This window comes from Podarcis melisellensis (genome assembly GCF_964234715.1).
Source record: "Podarcis melisellensis genome assembly, chromosome: 4".
Classification (NCBI taxonomy): domain Eukaryota; kingdom Metazoa; phylum Chordata; class Lepidosauria; order Squamata; family Lacertidae; genus Podarcis; species Podarcis melisellensis.
Window position 1 is genome coordinate 68602009 of NC_138531.1, and position 13893 is coordinate 68615901.

General features: G+C 47.6%; 1 protein-coding gene across 8 annotated transcripts in view; it reads right to left on the reverse strand.

Moving 5' to 3' along the window:
* Positions 1–13893, reverse strand: part of BBX (BBX high mobility group box domain containing) — a 127138-nt gene that overhangs the window by 36091 nt on the left and 77154 nt on the right. For all 8 annotated transcript variants that reach the window (XM_081908417.1, XM_081908414.1, XM_081908412.1 and 5 more), the window contains 2 exons: positions 10819–11017; positions 2345–2412 (listed from right to left, as the gene is read on the reverse strand). In XM_081908417.1, coding sequence (XP_081764543.1) covers positions 2345–2412; positions 10819–11017 — 267 coding nt within the window. The remainder of the gene's footprint in view (positions 1–2344; positions 2413–10818; positions 11018–13893) is intronic.

The window sequence follows — 13893 nt, forward strand, 5'->3', positions numbered from 1 at the left end:
ACCTAGAACATGTTTTAACTTTGGAAACATGGCATATAAATAAATAAATAAATAAATAAATAAATAAATGAATGAATGAATGAATGATTGATTGATTGATTGAAGCACAAGATGCTACAAAATGTTATTGTGTTTATATTGAACCATGATACTCTTTTGCCACTACCAGTACAAAATCACATTCTACTTCTTACAGAAATTCAACATGTATGTGCTAAAAGCTGCCAGATTAATACATTTTGTATCGCAAAGCTGGTGAAATGTAAACAGGCGGATGGCTACTTTAAACTGAGCTGCTGTGGTACGGCGGTGAACTTCATGAGCTGTGAGCCCAACACTCCTGATTCTAGGCTCAAGTGTGCTGCCGTGTAAGCAATGTCCCAACCCGCACTTGAAAAATGGGAGGTAATGATACAACACGTTAGCAGCAGTGAAGTAAATATTACCGAGTAAATGGCAAAGAGATCACACTGGCTTATTTATTCTGAATGTTTGTAAGTGATGCCAGTAAAGGTTTGACGATGATGAATATCACTGAGATAATGTATTTAAAATTATTTGTTACAACGGTATTTTAAGTAGCTTTGAGTTACCTGTGTTGATTAGGAAAGTGGGATCTATATGTAAACTATATTTTCAAATGCTTTTTGCATTTAAAATAACGCTACCAAATATTGGTCACGTTATTCTAAATAGTCTATGGCAGTGGTGGCAAACCTATGGCATGCGTGCCAGAGAGGGCACTCAGAGCCCTCTCTGTGGGCACGCACACCAACGCCCCAGCAGGGCTGTAGCTTCCATGCCGGGGGGGCGGGGGGGCTTGGATGTGCCGTCCAAAGCATGCGGCACCAGGGCCTGGCGAGTGAAAGAGGGGCTGAGCAGGCATTGATTTCTGCCAGTCTGTTTTTCCTACTCAGGAGTAAGCTGCCTTGAGTTCAGCAGGGCTTAACTCCCAGGTCAGTAAGCAACATAAGAAGGGGCTGCTGGGTTTACATGTTCTCTGGGCTTTCCTGCAGAAGCCAACAGAAAAATTCATTCCATGGAGTAAGCCATCAAACGGCAGCCAAAAAAATAGCAAATTATTATTATTATTATTATTATTATTAATAATAATAATAATAATAATAATAATAATAAAAAATTATACCCCACCCATCTGGCTGGGTTTATTTATTTATATATATTTGTATGTGCGCACACAGACAATCATTATTATCTTATATTAAAGATTGGGAGAGGGTGGCTCTTAGTATAGCCCCCCAATGTACACTAGTGGCCAAAATTGTGAAACCTTCTGTATTTCCAAGGTTTGATGGCTCATAACACCACTTTGTTCTGGAGTAATACCAGTGCTTTTTTCTGTGGGGACGCAAAGGGACGCATACCTCTGAACATTTTGTGAATTTAACGGTAGATGAATTATTTTCCCCAATTTGAACTTTATTTATTCTTCCCCCGGTGGTGATTTTTCTTGAGTAAAACTGAGTGTACCCCTAAACATATTTTTTGAAAAAAGCACTGAGTTATACCACAAAATTATATATCAATAGAAAGATGATTTAATGCAGTAACTTTTATGAAGGATTATTTATTACAATAAAGAAGAAACGCGAAACACACAGAAAAAATGAGATATACAGGTTAAATTGCCGTGTTGGCACTTTGCAATAAGTAAGTGGGTTTTGAGTAGCAGTCTGGGCACTCAGTCTCTAAAAGGTTCGCCATCACTGCTCTATGGTATTCAAATTAAAAATGGCGGAAGGACAAATATGTATCAGACAATATACAAAGTAAATGGATTTTGCTCTCAAGGCTGGGACTTCTAAGTTCACAGAACTGTTTACATTCACAGACAGTTTGACTCAAGATACATCCTCTTGATTATAGTTCCTCTTTACTAGAAACTCTTTAGATATAAAGGACTTCATTCTGCAATACATTCTGCTTACGTGCCCCTCTTGTTACGTATCCTTCGGGATACACACGCAGCAAACCCAGAAGTATATTTCTGGGTTTCACCGCGCACGCATGCACAGTAGTGCTCTATCGCGTCGCGCGTGTAGAACAGGCACCTCCAGTTGCGGAGACCTCAAAATCCGACAAGAGCTCCGGAACGGATCCTGTCCACAACCGAAGGTACCACTGTACTTGACACCAAAGTGTTTCACATTGTACAACTGGCACAAATGATTAGGTTCTATAGTTACGGAATGGCAAAACTGTGTCACTGACTGCAGATACAAAACCTATCAAATAGTTGTCAGCAGAAGTTACATTACTATACATATCTGTCAAACATGCATTGCATTAATGAAAGGATGAAGCAGGCAAGATAGCTGCTTACCTCTTGTGCAGTCAAGGCATGTTCTCCTGCTAACAGTAGCATACTGAGGCCTCCCATTTGTGTAGGATCTATCAGAGAATAAAAATATATTGATAGAAATGTTTTATTTTGGAGCCAGCTTGAGCAGGTCTTAAACATACTGGGCCACAGCACTGAAAGGAACTATAAAGATTACATCTTTTAACAAAGACTACTTAAAAGGAATCAACACACACACACACACACACACACACACACACCATATATATATATATCTTTTTAAAAAATGGAGTGGGAAGGAAGTCTTGATAATATCATGATAAGCTATTCCTAAAGTCACTCTTTTCAGAAAATCTCAGTCTAGTGCTGGTAACTTTTAAGAGTTACAACAAAGTGCAGACAATATACACAAGAAACTTCAGGCACCCTCCTGCATACAACTGTCAGTTGGTACAGCATTAAACTCTTAATCTCAAGAGTTGTGGGTTTGAGCTTCATATTGGGCAAAAGATTCCTGCATTGCAGGGGGTTGGACTAGATGACCCAAGTGGTTTCTCCCAGCTCTACAATTCTATGATTTCTATGTGAAGCAACATGGGATTGCATGGGATCACACTCAAGTCTCTCTCTCCCCCATGTTGGGAAGGGAAGTTTGACAATAGGACTCAATGAAAACTCATATAGGTTTCCCTGTTTAGAACCCCATGCAATTAGCATTCTTCCCTCAGATGTCTCCGCCAATGTGGAGGAGGAGGAAAGGGCTGGTGTGAATGCCATAGTGGGCATATGGCTCCACTTTCTAGCCCCATGAAATTAAGACAGAATGCCTGAAAAAGGCATTCCTCAACCCCCACTCCCTCTGCTGAAGCAGAGTCTTGCACACCATCACCTGCAACTTGTATCTTTAGATCTTGCCACTCAAAAATACACCTTCCCTCCAATCACAATGGACTATGCTTTCAAATGGATTGTAACTTGTATTTGGTCAGACTCACCATGAGTCTTTCACTTCCATTCGAAATAGAGAACTATTAACAACGAAGCAAAACATGATTTGTGCCTAGTGCTGCTACTTATGCAGCTATTGGAAGTTAAAAGCTATTGGTGTTTGGAAATTACTTTATTAAAGACACAAGAAATGTCTCGTGTATAATTTTTTTTGCTCAAAACATCTATCTTAAGCTGATTTAAGTAGCTTAAAAGAGCCCTAGGTAGGAAGAGTTGCAGCAATATGATCCATCTATGATCATGCAGGAAAATGCGACAGGTACTGTCACGGCCACCCAGGACTGGTCCCAGCTCACAAGAGACCTCACTCCGTTGCAGCTTATTTACAGGAAAAGTTTATTGAAGATTTCTGCTTCTCATACAGTTCAGCATTGTGGCCGTACGTCTGCCACGTTAGACCGCTGAAGTCCCCTCTGACTCCTCCCCTCTTCCGCACCAACTTAATAGCCTGGCTCTAGACCACCTCTTCCTCTCCTTTCTTTTCCGCAGGGTCTTCCTGCCCCCCTGGGTTCCCTCTCTCCGTGACTCGCCTGAGGCTGAATCCTCTGCCGCCTCTTCCCCCCTCTTTCTGGCTTTAGGGCCGGGCTCCTCCCCTGAGCTCTCTCCACTTCCGCGCGCCTCTACGTTTGAACTTGGCGCGCGTACGTTGCTGCTGACCTTTCTTTCGACCGCTACACCACCCCCTGCTCTGCTCTCCACCCTTTCCGGCTGAACACCCTGCTCCAACCCCCTCTCTCTGTTCTCTCCTAATCCTGCTCCCTCCGAGAGGCTGACGACTCCACCCCCTTTACTCCGTTCCGGCTGAGACGTCTCTTGCTTCCTCTGCCTTCCACTGGGCTCCTCTCCGCTTCTCCCTTCTCCTCCCCTTTGCTTGATTAAGGTAACCCCCTTTTGAGAATCCTCTGACTCGCTGCTCAGACTCGTGGATTCCCTCAGAATTCCGTCATCTTCTTCCTCATCCTTCTGCCCCTCCTCCCACTCGCTCTCCGTCTCCTCTGTCATCTCCTCCTCTCTCCCAGAAACCCTGACATCCATCCCCCCCTCGAAGCCCCCCCTTCCCCCCTCCCGCTCGCCGGGGACCGGTTGTGGAAACTGCGGCTCTTCGGGGGTAGGCTCAGGATACAGGTCGTCTACGTCAATGTTCTCCGCTGGCAGTTCTGTGTAAGTGTATTCGAAGTCGGGTTCTTCCCCCAAATGCTTCTCAGTCTCTGCTTCCATCGCTACTTCCTCCGGTGCTGCCCGCCAAGGACCTATCAGCCACCTCTTACGCCATTCCTCCTCTGGCTGCTCCTCCCACCAATAAGGGGTTTCCGTGTCCACCCCCGAGCACGATCCCCTGGGCGGGCTTGATTCTGGTGTTCTTTCCTCGGGGGAAGAGAAACCCCTGAACGTGCTATCAGACAATGTGGGTGTGAAAAGCCAGTCATCAAAGTACTCAGCTGGCATGGGTCTATGTGGGAAAAGTGCATGGAACTCTTCTTTCAAAAGGGGTTCGTCTAACTCGTAGCCTGGCACCCAACTATTAGCAGCGGCTGGTGTGCCCTCCCTGGCGAGAAAATATTCAACTCCCTCCTCCCCCCATCTCGAGTCCAGTATCTCTGTGACCTCGTTAAGAGGTTCTGGTCTTGGCGATTCCCCCCTCTCAGGCGCCCTCCTACGTGGCTCTGGGGGTGCTCCTGACTCTTGAAACCTGTGTGGGGTTTTGTAGGGAGTGAGCACCGACCTATGAAAGACCGGGTGCACCCTGGAACCTTCCGGAAGGGCTAGACGAAAAGCCACCGGATTGATCTTAGCCTCAACTTGATATGGCCCTAGCTGCCTGTGTCCTAACTTCTTCTTGGCCAATGACCTGGCCGGCATCGCGTGGGCTGCTAACCACACCCAGTCCCCAACCTGGATGTCCTCTCCCGCCCTCCTGTGCTTATCGGCCTGCACCTTATACGCCTGTTTTGCCAGCTCCAAATGTCTCCGCAGCTCCTCGTGCACCTCTTGCAACTCCGCTGCAAACTGGTCGGCATCTTGAGGCCCCCCCCCTCCTGGTGCCGCAAATCTCGGGAAGGTTCTGGGATGACGGCCATTGTTCGCGAAGAAAGGCGTCACCCCGGTGGAAGCGTGTTTCGTGTTGTTGTAGGCGAATTCAGCCATCGGCAGATAGTCCACCCACGCCGCAGGTCGCTGGTTGGCGTAGCACCGCAGGTACTGCTGCATGATCGCGTTGACCCTCTCCGCTTGACCGTTGGTTTGTGGATGCCTCGCCGATGTCAGGTTGATTTTGACGTGCAAGATGCCCAGAAGCTTTCGCCAGAAAGTGGAAACAAACTGGCGCCCCCTGTCGGACAAGACGGACTGCGGAAGTCCATGCACTCTGAAGACGTGATCGATGAAGAGCTTTGCGGTCTGTTCTGCCGTCGCCACCTTGGCACAAGGGATGAAGTGCGCCATCTTGGTGAACAAGTCCACCACCACTAACACCGCCGTCTTACCTCTGGAGCTGGGCAGGTCTGTAACAAAGTCCAACGCTACCCTCTCCCACGGTTGCTGCGGTGTCTCCAGCGGTTCTAGCAACCCCGCCTGCTTCTGGTGCACTGGTTTGGACCTCTGGCAGATATCACACCTGGCGACGTAGTCCGCCACCTCTCCTCTCATCTGGGGCCACCAAAAGTCTCTAGCCACCAACTCCATCGTCTTCTCTTTGCCGAAATGGCCTGCACTAGGGGCGTCATGCAACTGTTGCAAAACCTTGGCTCGAAGATCGTCGGTGGGCACGTAAAGGGCACCCTTACGAGTCAAAAGTCCATCTTGTAATTGAAACTCATCGTTGTGTCGCGACCCTCCGCGTAGCTCCTCCATCTTAGACTGTGCAAACTGATCCCTTTGCAACGCGCGTCGCACCGCGTCCAGGTCGACTGCGATGGTAGCGCACGTCCACGCCTGCGGTGCGAAAATGTGCTTTGCTGCGATTGGAGCTGCTTCCTCCAAGTATTGCGGCTTTCGGGACAGCGCGTCTGCAATAACATTGGAGTCTCCTGGGATGTATTCTATTTTGAAGTCGAAGTCCGCAAAGAACTCCGCCCAGCGCATGTGTCGCTGGGTCTGCAACTTAGCCGTCCGCCAATACTCTAAGTTCTTGTGATCCGTGCGGACCTGCACCGTGTGCTTGGCTCCTATTAAGAAGTGTCGCCACGCTTTGAAAGCTGCATGAATGGCCAACAACTCCCTGTCCCATATGGTATAATTGCGCTCCGTCTTGCTGAGCTTCCGGGAGTAGAACGCACCCGGTCGCCAGTTGCCTTGTGAATCCTCTTGCAAAAGAACGGCCCCAACCGCTCTATCTGACGCATCGGTCTCTACCCGCATGGGTCTGCCGGGATTCACGTGGAGCAGCTGCTCTTCGGAGGCGAAAAGACCTTTAAGCGTCCGGAAGGACCGCTCCGCTTGTTCGGTCCAGACGAACTTCTTCTTCTTGGAACTGAGGGTGTCAGTGATCGCCGCCGTCGCGTTCGCAAAGCCTTTAATAAACTTGCGGTAAAAATTGGCAAAGCCGATGAACCTCTGGACCTCTTTCCGATTTCGAGGGCTTTTCCAGTCCAACAGCGCTTGAACCTTAGCCCTGTCCATGGCCAGTCCCTCGTCGGACAACTTGTAGCCAAGGAAAGCAACCTCTCTGACATCAAACTGGCACTTTTCCAACTTGGCGTACAGCCTGTGTTCCTTCAGCCTCTGCAGGACCTCCCTCACGTCCTTATCGTGATCCTCCGGCGATTCCGAGAAAATCAGGATATCGTCGAGAAAGCAGACACACTTTTTGTAGAGGAGACCTGCTAGCACGTGGTGCATAAATGCTTGAAAAACGTGGCTGCCATTTTGGAGGCCGAAAGGCATGACTCTGTATTCGTATGTGCCCAGAGGGGTGAACATGGCGGTCTTCCACTCATCTCCTTTCCGGATGCGGATGAGATTGTAAGCTCCACGTAGGTCCAGCTTGGTGAAAATCTTGCCCCTCCTGACGGTCGCTAAAAGGTCGTCAATTTTGGGCATGGGGAAAGCTTTGGGCTTAGTCAAGCTGTTGATGAACCTGTAATCCACTATAAGCCTTTTTTGGGGCGTGTCCTTCTTCTTCACAAAGAAAACAGGGCTGCCTCCCGCTGCTTTAGATTCCTGGATGAAACCTCGCTTGAGGTTATGGTCTATGAACTCCCGAAGCTCTTGCATTTCGTCCTCCGACATGGAGTACAGCTTGGCAGCAGGCAATTGCGCCCCTGGCACTAAATCAATCGCGCAGTCGTAAGGTCTATGAGGCGGCAACTTGTCAGCTTCCTTCTCACAGAAAACCTCCAAGAATTCCTGGTACTTGTGAGGCACTGTTTGCACCATACCCAGATGCAATGGCTGCTCAGCTTCTCCTCCCTGATCGGTCTGAAAGCAATGCTGAGCACAATACGATGAACAAAAGTTGATCTGCCTCTGGTACCACGCAACCGCGGGACTGTGCCTCTCCAGCCAACTCATGCCTAACACGATGGGTGTGTCCGATAAGTGGGTGACATTGAAACTAATAAGTTCTCGATGGTTGCCAATCTGCATCATCATGGGAGGGGTTTGCTGCACCACTTGCCCCCCCAGCAACTTCCTGCCGTCCACCGTGACCACGTTCAGAGGCGTCGTTGCAGGCAGGAGCGCCATGTTGTGCTGCTTAACGAACTGCAGTCCCATGAAGTCGGCGTTGCTTCCCGAATCGATCGTTATTGGAACCTCGAGGAGTCTCCCATCAGGCAACTGGAGTGTTGCTGTGAGCAGAACTGCCGGTTTGGGAGGCAAAGGGTCCACGCTCTGCAGTGATGCTGGGGGCTTGTCTACAGATCCGCCTGGCTGAGCCCCAGTAGCTCTGCTTCCAGCCAGGCACTGTCGTTTCCCTGAAGCTGCTCCCCTGGTTGCACCTCTGCTGTTACAGTTGCCAGCGCTGCAGTGTGCTTCTGGAGCCTCTGGGGGCACTCTTTCGCCATATGGTGCGCACTGTCACAGATGTAACACTTCCTGGTTCCTCTAGGAGGCTTCGCTTTGGCTGCACCAGGGACAGGGCTCCGGGATGGCTTCTGAGCCCTAGCACCACCAATCTCCATTGGCTCCTCTCTGTCCTTCCCCATTGGCGAGGGGTGCGCACGGCTGAAGTCCCTGTGCACAAAAGGGAGAGTCCTTGCTTGCGCACGCGCTTGGGGCCCGTCCTCCTCGTGCCACGGACGCCCCTCATGTCGAATTCCAATAGCTAAAGCCCGGTGCACCACGTCTTCTAGGGTCTGGGGTCTGTCCCCCCTAGCGATCTCATCCTTGATGGGGGGGCTCAATCCCTCCCAAAAAAGATCTCTGACCGGCTTACTGTCCTTTGGCCAATCTAAGGCGGTGAGCAATGCAAAAAACTTAGAGTGGTATTGGCGCACAGTCGCTTTCCCCTGCCTCAGCCCGTGCATTTGACGGCGCGCAATGTCCACATCCACAGAGGATTGAAAACAAGAATCCATCGCTTTGATGAACGCAGTTGAATCGCGACGGGCCGGTCCATCTTCGCGCCACAAATTGCGTAGCCAAGCCCTGGCCTCCCCATGCAGGTGCGAAACAATGAACCCCACTTTCTCCTCCTCATCTTTAAAATCGTGACGGAGTAAGTGCAGTGCATATACAACGTCCGCTCTGAAATTGGGATAGTCTTGCAAGTTGCCATTAAAATGCGGAACTAGGGCACCCCCCCTCCGTCCAAGCGCAATGCCCTCCGCTCTGGATCCTGGGGCCCCCGCCTTGTCCGCGCGCTCCCACCTTGCCTGCAAATCCTGGCACGTCTTCTCCAAGTCGTCATTCTTCTTCTGCGAAGCAATGACTGCCGATGTGAGAGCGGTAACCTGATTCCGCAATGCAACCAGCTGCTCCTCAGCGCTCATGGCTGCTCCCGTTCGTGAGCTTCGCAAAAAAAAATTTTTGCTTTCTGAGAGGGGACTTACTGTCACGGCCACCCAGGACTGGTCCCAGCTCACAAGAGACCTCACTCCGTTGCAGCTTATTTACAGGAAAAGTTTATTGAAGATTTCTGCTTCTCATACAGTTCAGCATTGTGGCCGTACGTCTGCCACGTTAGACCGCTGAAGTCCCCTCTGACTCCTCCCCTCTTCCGCACCAACTTAATAGCCTGGCTCTAGACCACCTCTTCCTCTCCTTTCTTTTCCGCAGGGTCTTCCTGCCCCCCTGGGTTCCCTCTCTCCGTGACTCGCCTGAGGCTGAATCCTCTGCCGCCTCTTCCCCCCTCTTTCTGGCTTTAGGGCCGGGCTCCTCCCCTGAGCTCTCTCCACTTCCGCGCGCCTCTACGTTTGAACTTGGCGCGCGTACGTTGCTGCTGACCTTTCTTTCGACCGCTACACCACCCCCTGCTCTGCTCTCCACCCTTTCCGGCTGAACACCCTGCTCCAACCCCCTCTCTCTGTTCTCTCCTAATCCTGCTCCCTCCGAGAGGCTGACGACTCCACCCCCTTTACTCCGTTCCGGCTGAGACGTCTCTTGCTTCCTCTGTCTTCCACTGGGCTCCTCTCCGCTTCTCCCTTCTCCTCCCCTTTGCTTGATTAAGGTAACCCCCTTTTGAGAATCCTCTGACTCGCTGCTCAGACTCGTGGATTCCCTCAGAATTCCGTCATCTTCTTCCTCATCCTTCTGCCCCTCCTCCCACTCGCTCTCCGTCTCCTCTGTCATCTCCTCCTCTCTCCCAGAAACCCTGACAGGTACTATAATCTATCCATGTATACACGGCATTGGATCCCACCGAGTAATTAGTTACAGTCAGTTCCCACTGAAATCATGGGATTTAAAGTCATGACTAATTTAGTGTGTATCCATCCCATTGCCAGGAAGGCAGTCACAACAGGGACTGTGTATTTTGTACTGTGTGAACATTGTACCATAAGAGGATGTAGCAGGGTCAAATGTTGCAGTCATTACTGGAATGAGGTGTTCCACTGACTATGTATCTTATAACTTATTAAAATATACAGAAGGCATGTTTTACAAAAGAGTAACAGTCTATAGCATTATTTCAAAATGATTGCAAGAATCAACCCATTTTAATAATACAGTGGAACCTCTGTTTTTGAACGTAATCCGTTCTGGAAGACCGTTCGACTTCCGAAACGTTCAAAAACCAAGGATCAATAGGTGGTTGGCAAATTCCATTGGGGGAAAAATGAAGCCATTCCGACTTCCGAGGTGCATTCAATAATGGAAGCAATTATTTCCGGGTTTTCAGCTTTCAGGTTCCGAATTGTTCGGCCTCCAAGATGCTCGAAAACCAAGGTTCCACTCTACATGATTATAATAAAACAAAAACATATTCCCATTGACTCTAATGAAATACAGTACAATCTTGTTGAAACCTCTGACTTCTAGGCCTGATTCAGTCACATACTGTAGGCCAGAGACTTGGGGCTTGATGTCAAAAGAGATCTCGAACGAACCTGCCATTGCAAAATTCAGCTGAGGCATTTCTTCTGTCTTCACTAACTTTTTCGGACTTGGCAAATCTTTTGCAGGTTCTGATGGGAAAGCCCACAGCTTTTTCCGGTTAGTAACAGTAGATGACTGGGTTTTCACAGGTTTATTTGTAGGCGGGCACCACTTGTAGCCAGGGTTTGCTTTCATAAATGCATCCTTGTACTATGAAGAGGAAAGGGAAAAAATTGCGTCAAGGGACAGCACAGTTTTGTAGAAAACCTTGGGGAAATGTAACAACTTAGTATTCATAGTTATTTATTTCATAACATTTATACACCACTTACTGTATTTTTCGCTCCATAAGACACACTTTTTTCCTCCTAAAGAGTAAGGGGAAATGTCTGTGCCTCATATGAAGCGAATGTGTGGTCCCTGGCAGCGGCGGAGCTGGGGGCTTTGGTTCCCAGAGTGGCGTGGCGTGGCATGCCGCTCGTGCGAGTGTCCTAATGTGAGCGTTCCCCGCCCGTGCAAGGGGGTGGGGAGAGGTGAGGCGGGGGAAGAGGCTTTAGAACATTCTATTTAGAGCTCCCTACGTCCGAGGGGCTCTGTGACTTGCATGAGAGCAGCCAGGAGCCAGAGCGGAGGGGGATATTCTCCCTCACGAGCTCTGTATTTTTTTTCTTGCTTTCCTCTTCTAAAAACTAGGTGTCTTATGGAGCGAAAAATACGGCAATTTAAAAAACAGAACAAAAACCTAAGTGGTTTACAAAGTACTGATTTTGGGATATGCAATATACAACAATTTGAATGTTTACTTTGATTCAAGTCAAATTGGGCTTACTCCCATATAAATGTGCACAGGGTTGCACTCATTGCTTATGTTTGTCATCAGAAAAGCTATAAAACCTGTATTATAAAATATGAGTTTATGGATGATCTCAGATTGCCAAGCTACTCCATAAAAACATTTCTCAAAGCATCAATGGCTCAACTATTTTTCTCAACCACCTGCACTATACCAACAAATTTTTAAAAAAGAATGTTCATTTCTTAACAAATAAGTGAAAAATTTGGTCTCAACCTGAAGAATAGGAAATCTTGGTAATATGACCAGGAAATATGACCAAGACTAACAAATTTTAATTGAAGAGGGGTGGTTTAGAGGGAAGATTCCTTTTGTTCTTGGGTCCTGGTTGTAAGTTTCCCACAGCTCTTGGCTACTGTGAGTACAGGTTACTGAATTAGGTGGGCCACTGGCCTGATCCAGCAGGCTCTTCTTATGATCCTGATTAAGGTTTCTCAATGTTGTGCTATGTGATCACAAAGATAGGTAAAGGTAAAGGGACCCCTGACCATTAGGTCCAGTCGTGGCTGACTCTGGGGTTGCGGCACTCATCTCGCTTTACTGTACTGGCCAAGGGAGCTGGCGTACAGCTTCTGGGTCATGTGGCCAGCATGACTAAGCCGCTTCTGGCGAACCAGAGCAGTGCACGGAAACGCCTTTTACCTTCCCGCCGGAGCAGTACCTATTTATCTACTTGCACTTTGAGGTGCTTTCGAACTGCTAGGTTGGCAGGAGCTGGGACCGAGCAACCGGAGCTCACCCCGTCGCGGGGATTCGAACCACCAACCTTCTGATCAGCAAGCCCAAGAGGCTCAGTGGTTTAACCCACAGCGCCACCCACGTCCCTGATCACAAAGATAGCCTATTGCATTTACAGTATGTCTAGTCTGAGTTGGAAGCACTGAGCCCTATCCAATATATTTTGGGTAAAAGAACAACTTAAGCCTTTGTGTGCTTCTGCATTTCAGATCATTCAGCTAATGAAATTGAAATTGTCAGGTTTCCCTAATTACTCTTACAAGGTATAAATATTTGTATCATTTGCCCATACTAAAAAAAATGGTTGCAATATAGAGAGCTGGGTGTAAACCAGATTTGAAGTTTGGGCTTGCTCCAAGATCTTTTTTTTTTTAATAGCCTTGTTGAACCTGAGGGCTAGCTCCAAGAGACACATTGTATGGCCACCGCTCTAAGCTGTGCATTATGTCTGGGCAGTGTTCATAATGAAGCCAAATTATAACTACAATTTTTAAAATGCAATTAAAAAGAAAACCCTCTCTCTCCTGTATGTATTTTCATCAATGCTTTACCAGGAAAAAATTGTTAAGAGGACCCAGTGGCAAGTTTTTGTTCATAATTACTGCTATTGCACAGCTAAACTACAGAAAGAATAAAAATTATATGCTTAATTGCACGTCTCATACACATTCTTGGAATGAATGTTACTGAGCTGAACACACTTGGCTATATTGTTCCTTTTCAATAGAGAAATGTGAGACTTGCTTTCAGAACCAAGCCTGGGAGGGAGGGTTTGTGTGAATCATTTCGCCATAGGCATAGCAGTTTTCAACACACTATTGTTAGAAGTTTCTAATTGTCACTTTTCACAGGAGTGTTATGCAGTTGTTCTTCTTCCCCACTGACAAAGGTTCAAGGGGAAGTTAAAAATCCCAAAAGACATTTTTGTCCTATAAATTCAACTCTCCAATTTTCCAGATCACTACTGGATTCCATTATTATTACTGTTGTTGTTTTACGACGAGTTGAAATAATAAGTCCCTAATTTCAGTATTGAAAAAACCAAATGAAAACTATTTTTGTTATTCTGAATCAATAAAGAAGAATATCTAAAGACATTATCCACTACGGGGTGATTCGGAATAAATATAAAGAGGGCTTTTGATTGTATCACACCAGTTATGATACACTGTCCCCAAGAAGCTTTCCCTGAATTAAAGTTCAGTTGCATGGTGAAAGACTTCTTATTTATCACGGCATGCTGTATTTTGGATCTTATCTGCTACCTTTATAGATTAATTTAGGAGAGATTCCTTGCAGCAGAACATTATTTTATAAATACGAGTTTTATAAATTCTGCAGGGAGATCATTCCTTACTGGAGTTCGAGCATTTGTTTCACAGCAGTGAAGCCCGAAAGCAAGACTTGAAAGCAACAGAACAATCTCAACCTGTGATTCACAGAAACTGGCATTCAGAGACATACTGCCTCTGACAGTGAAGGTACACTACTGGCC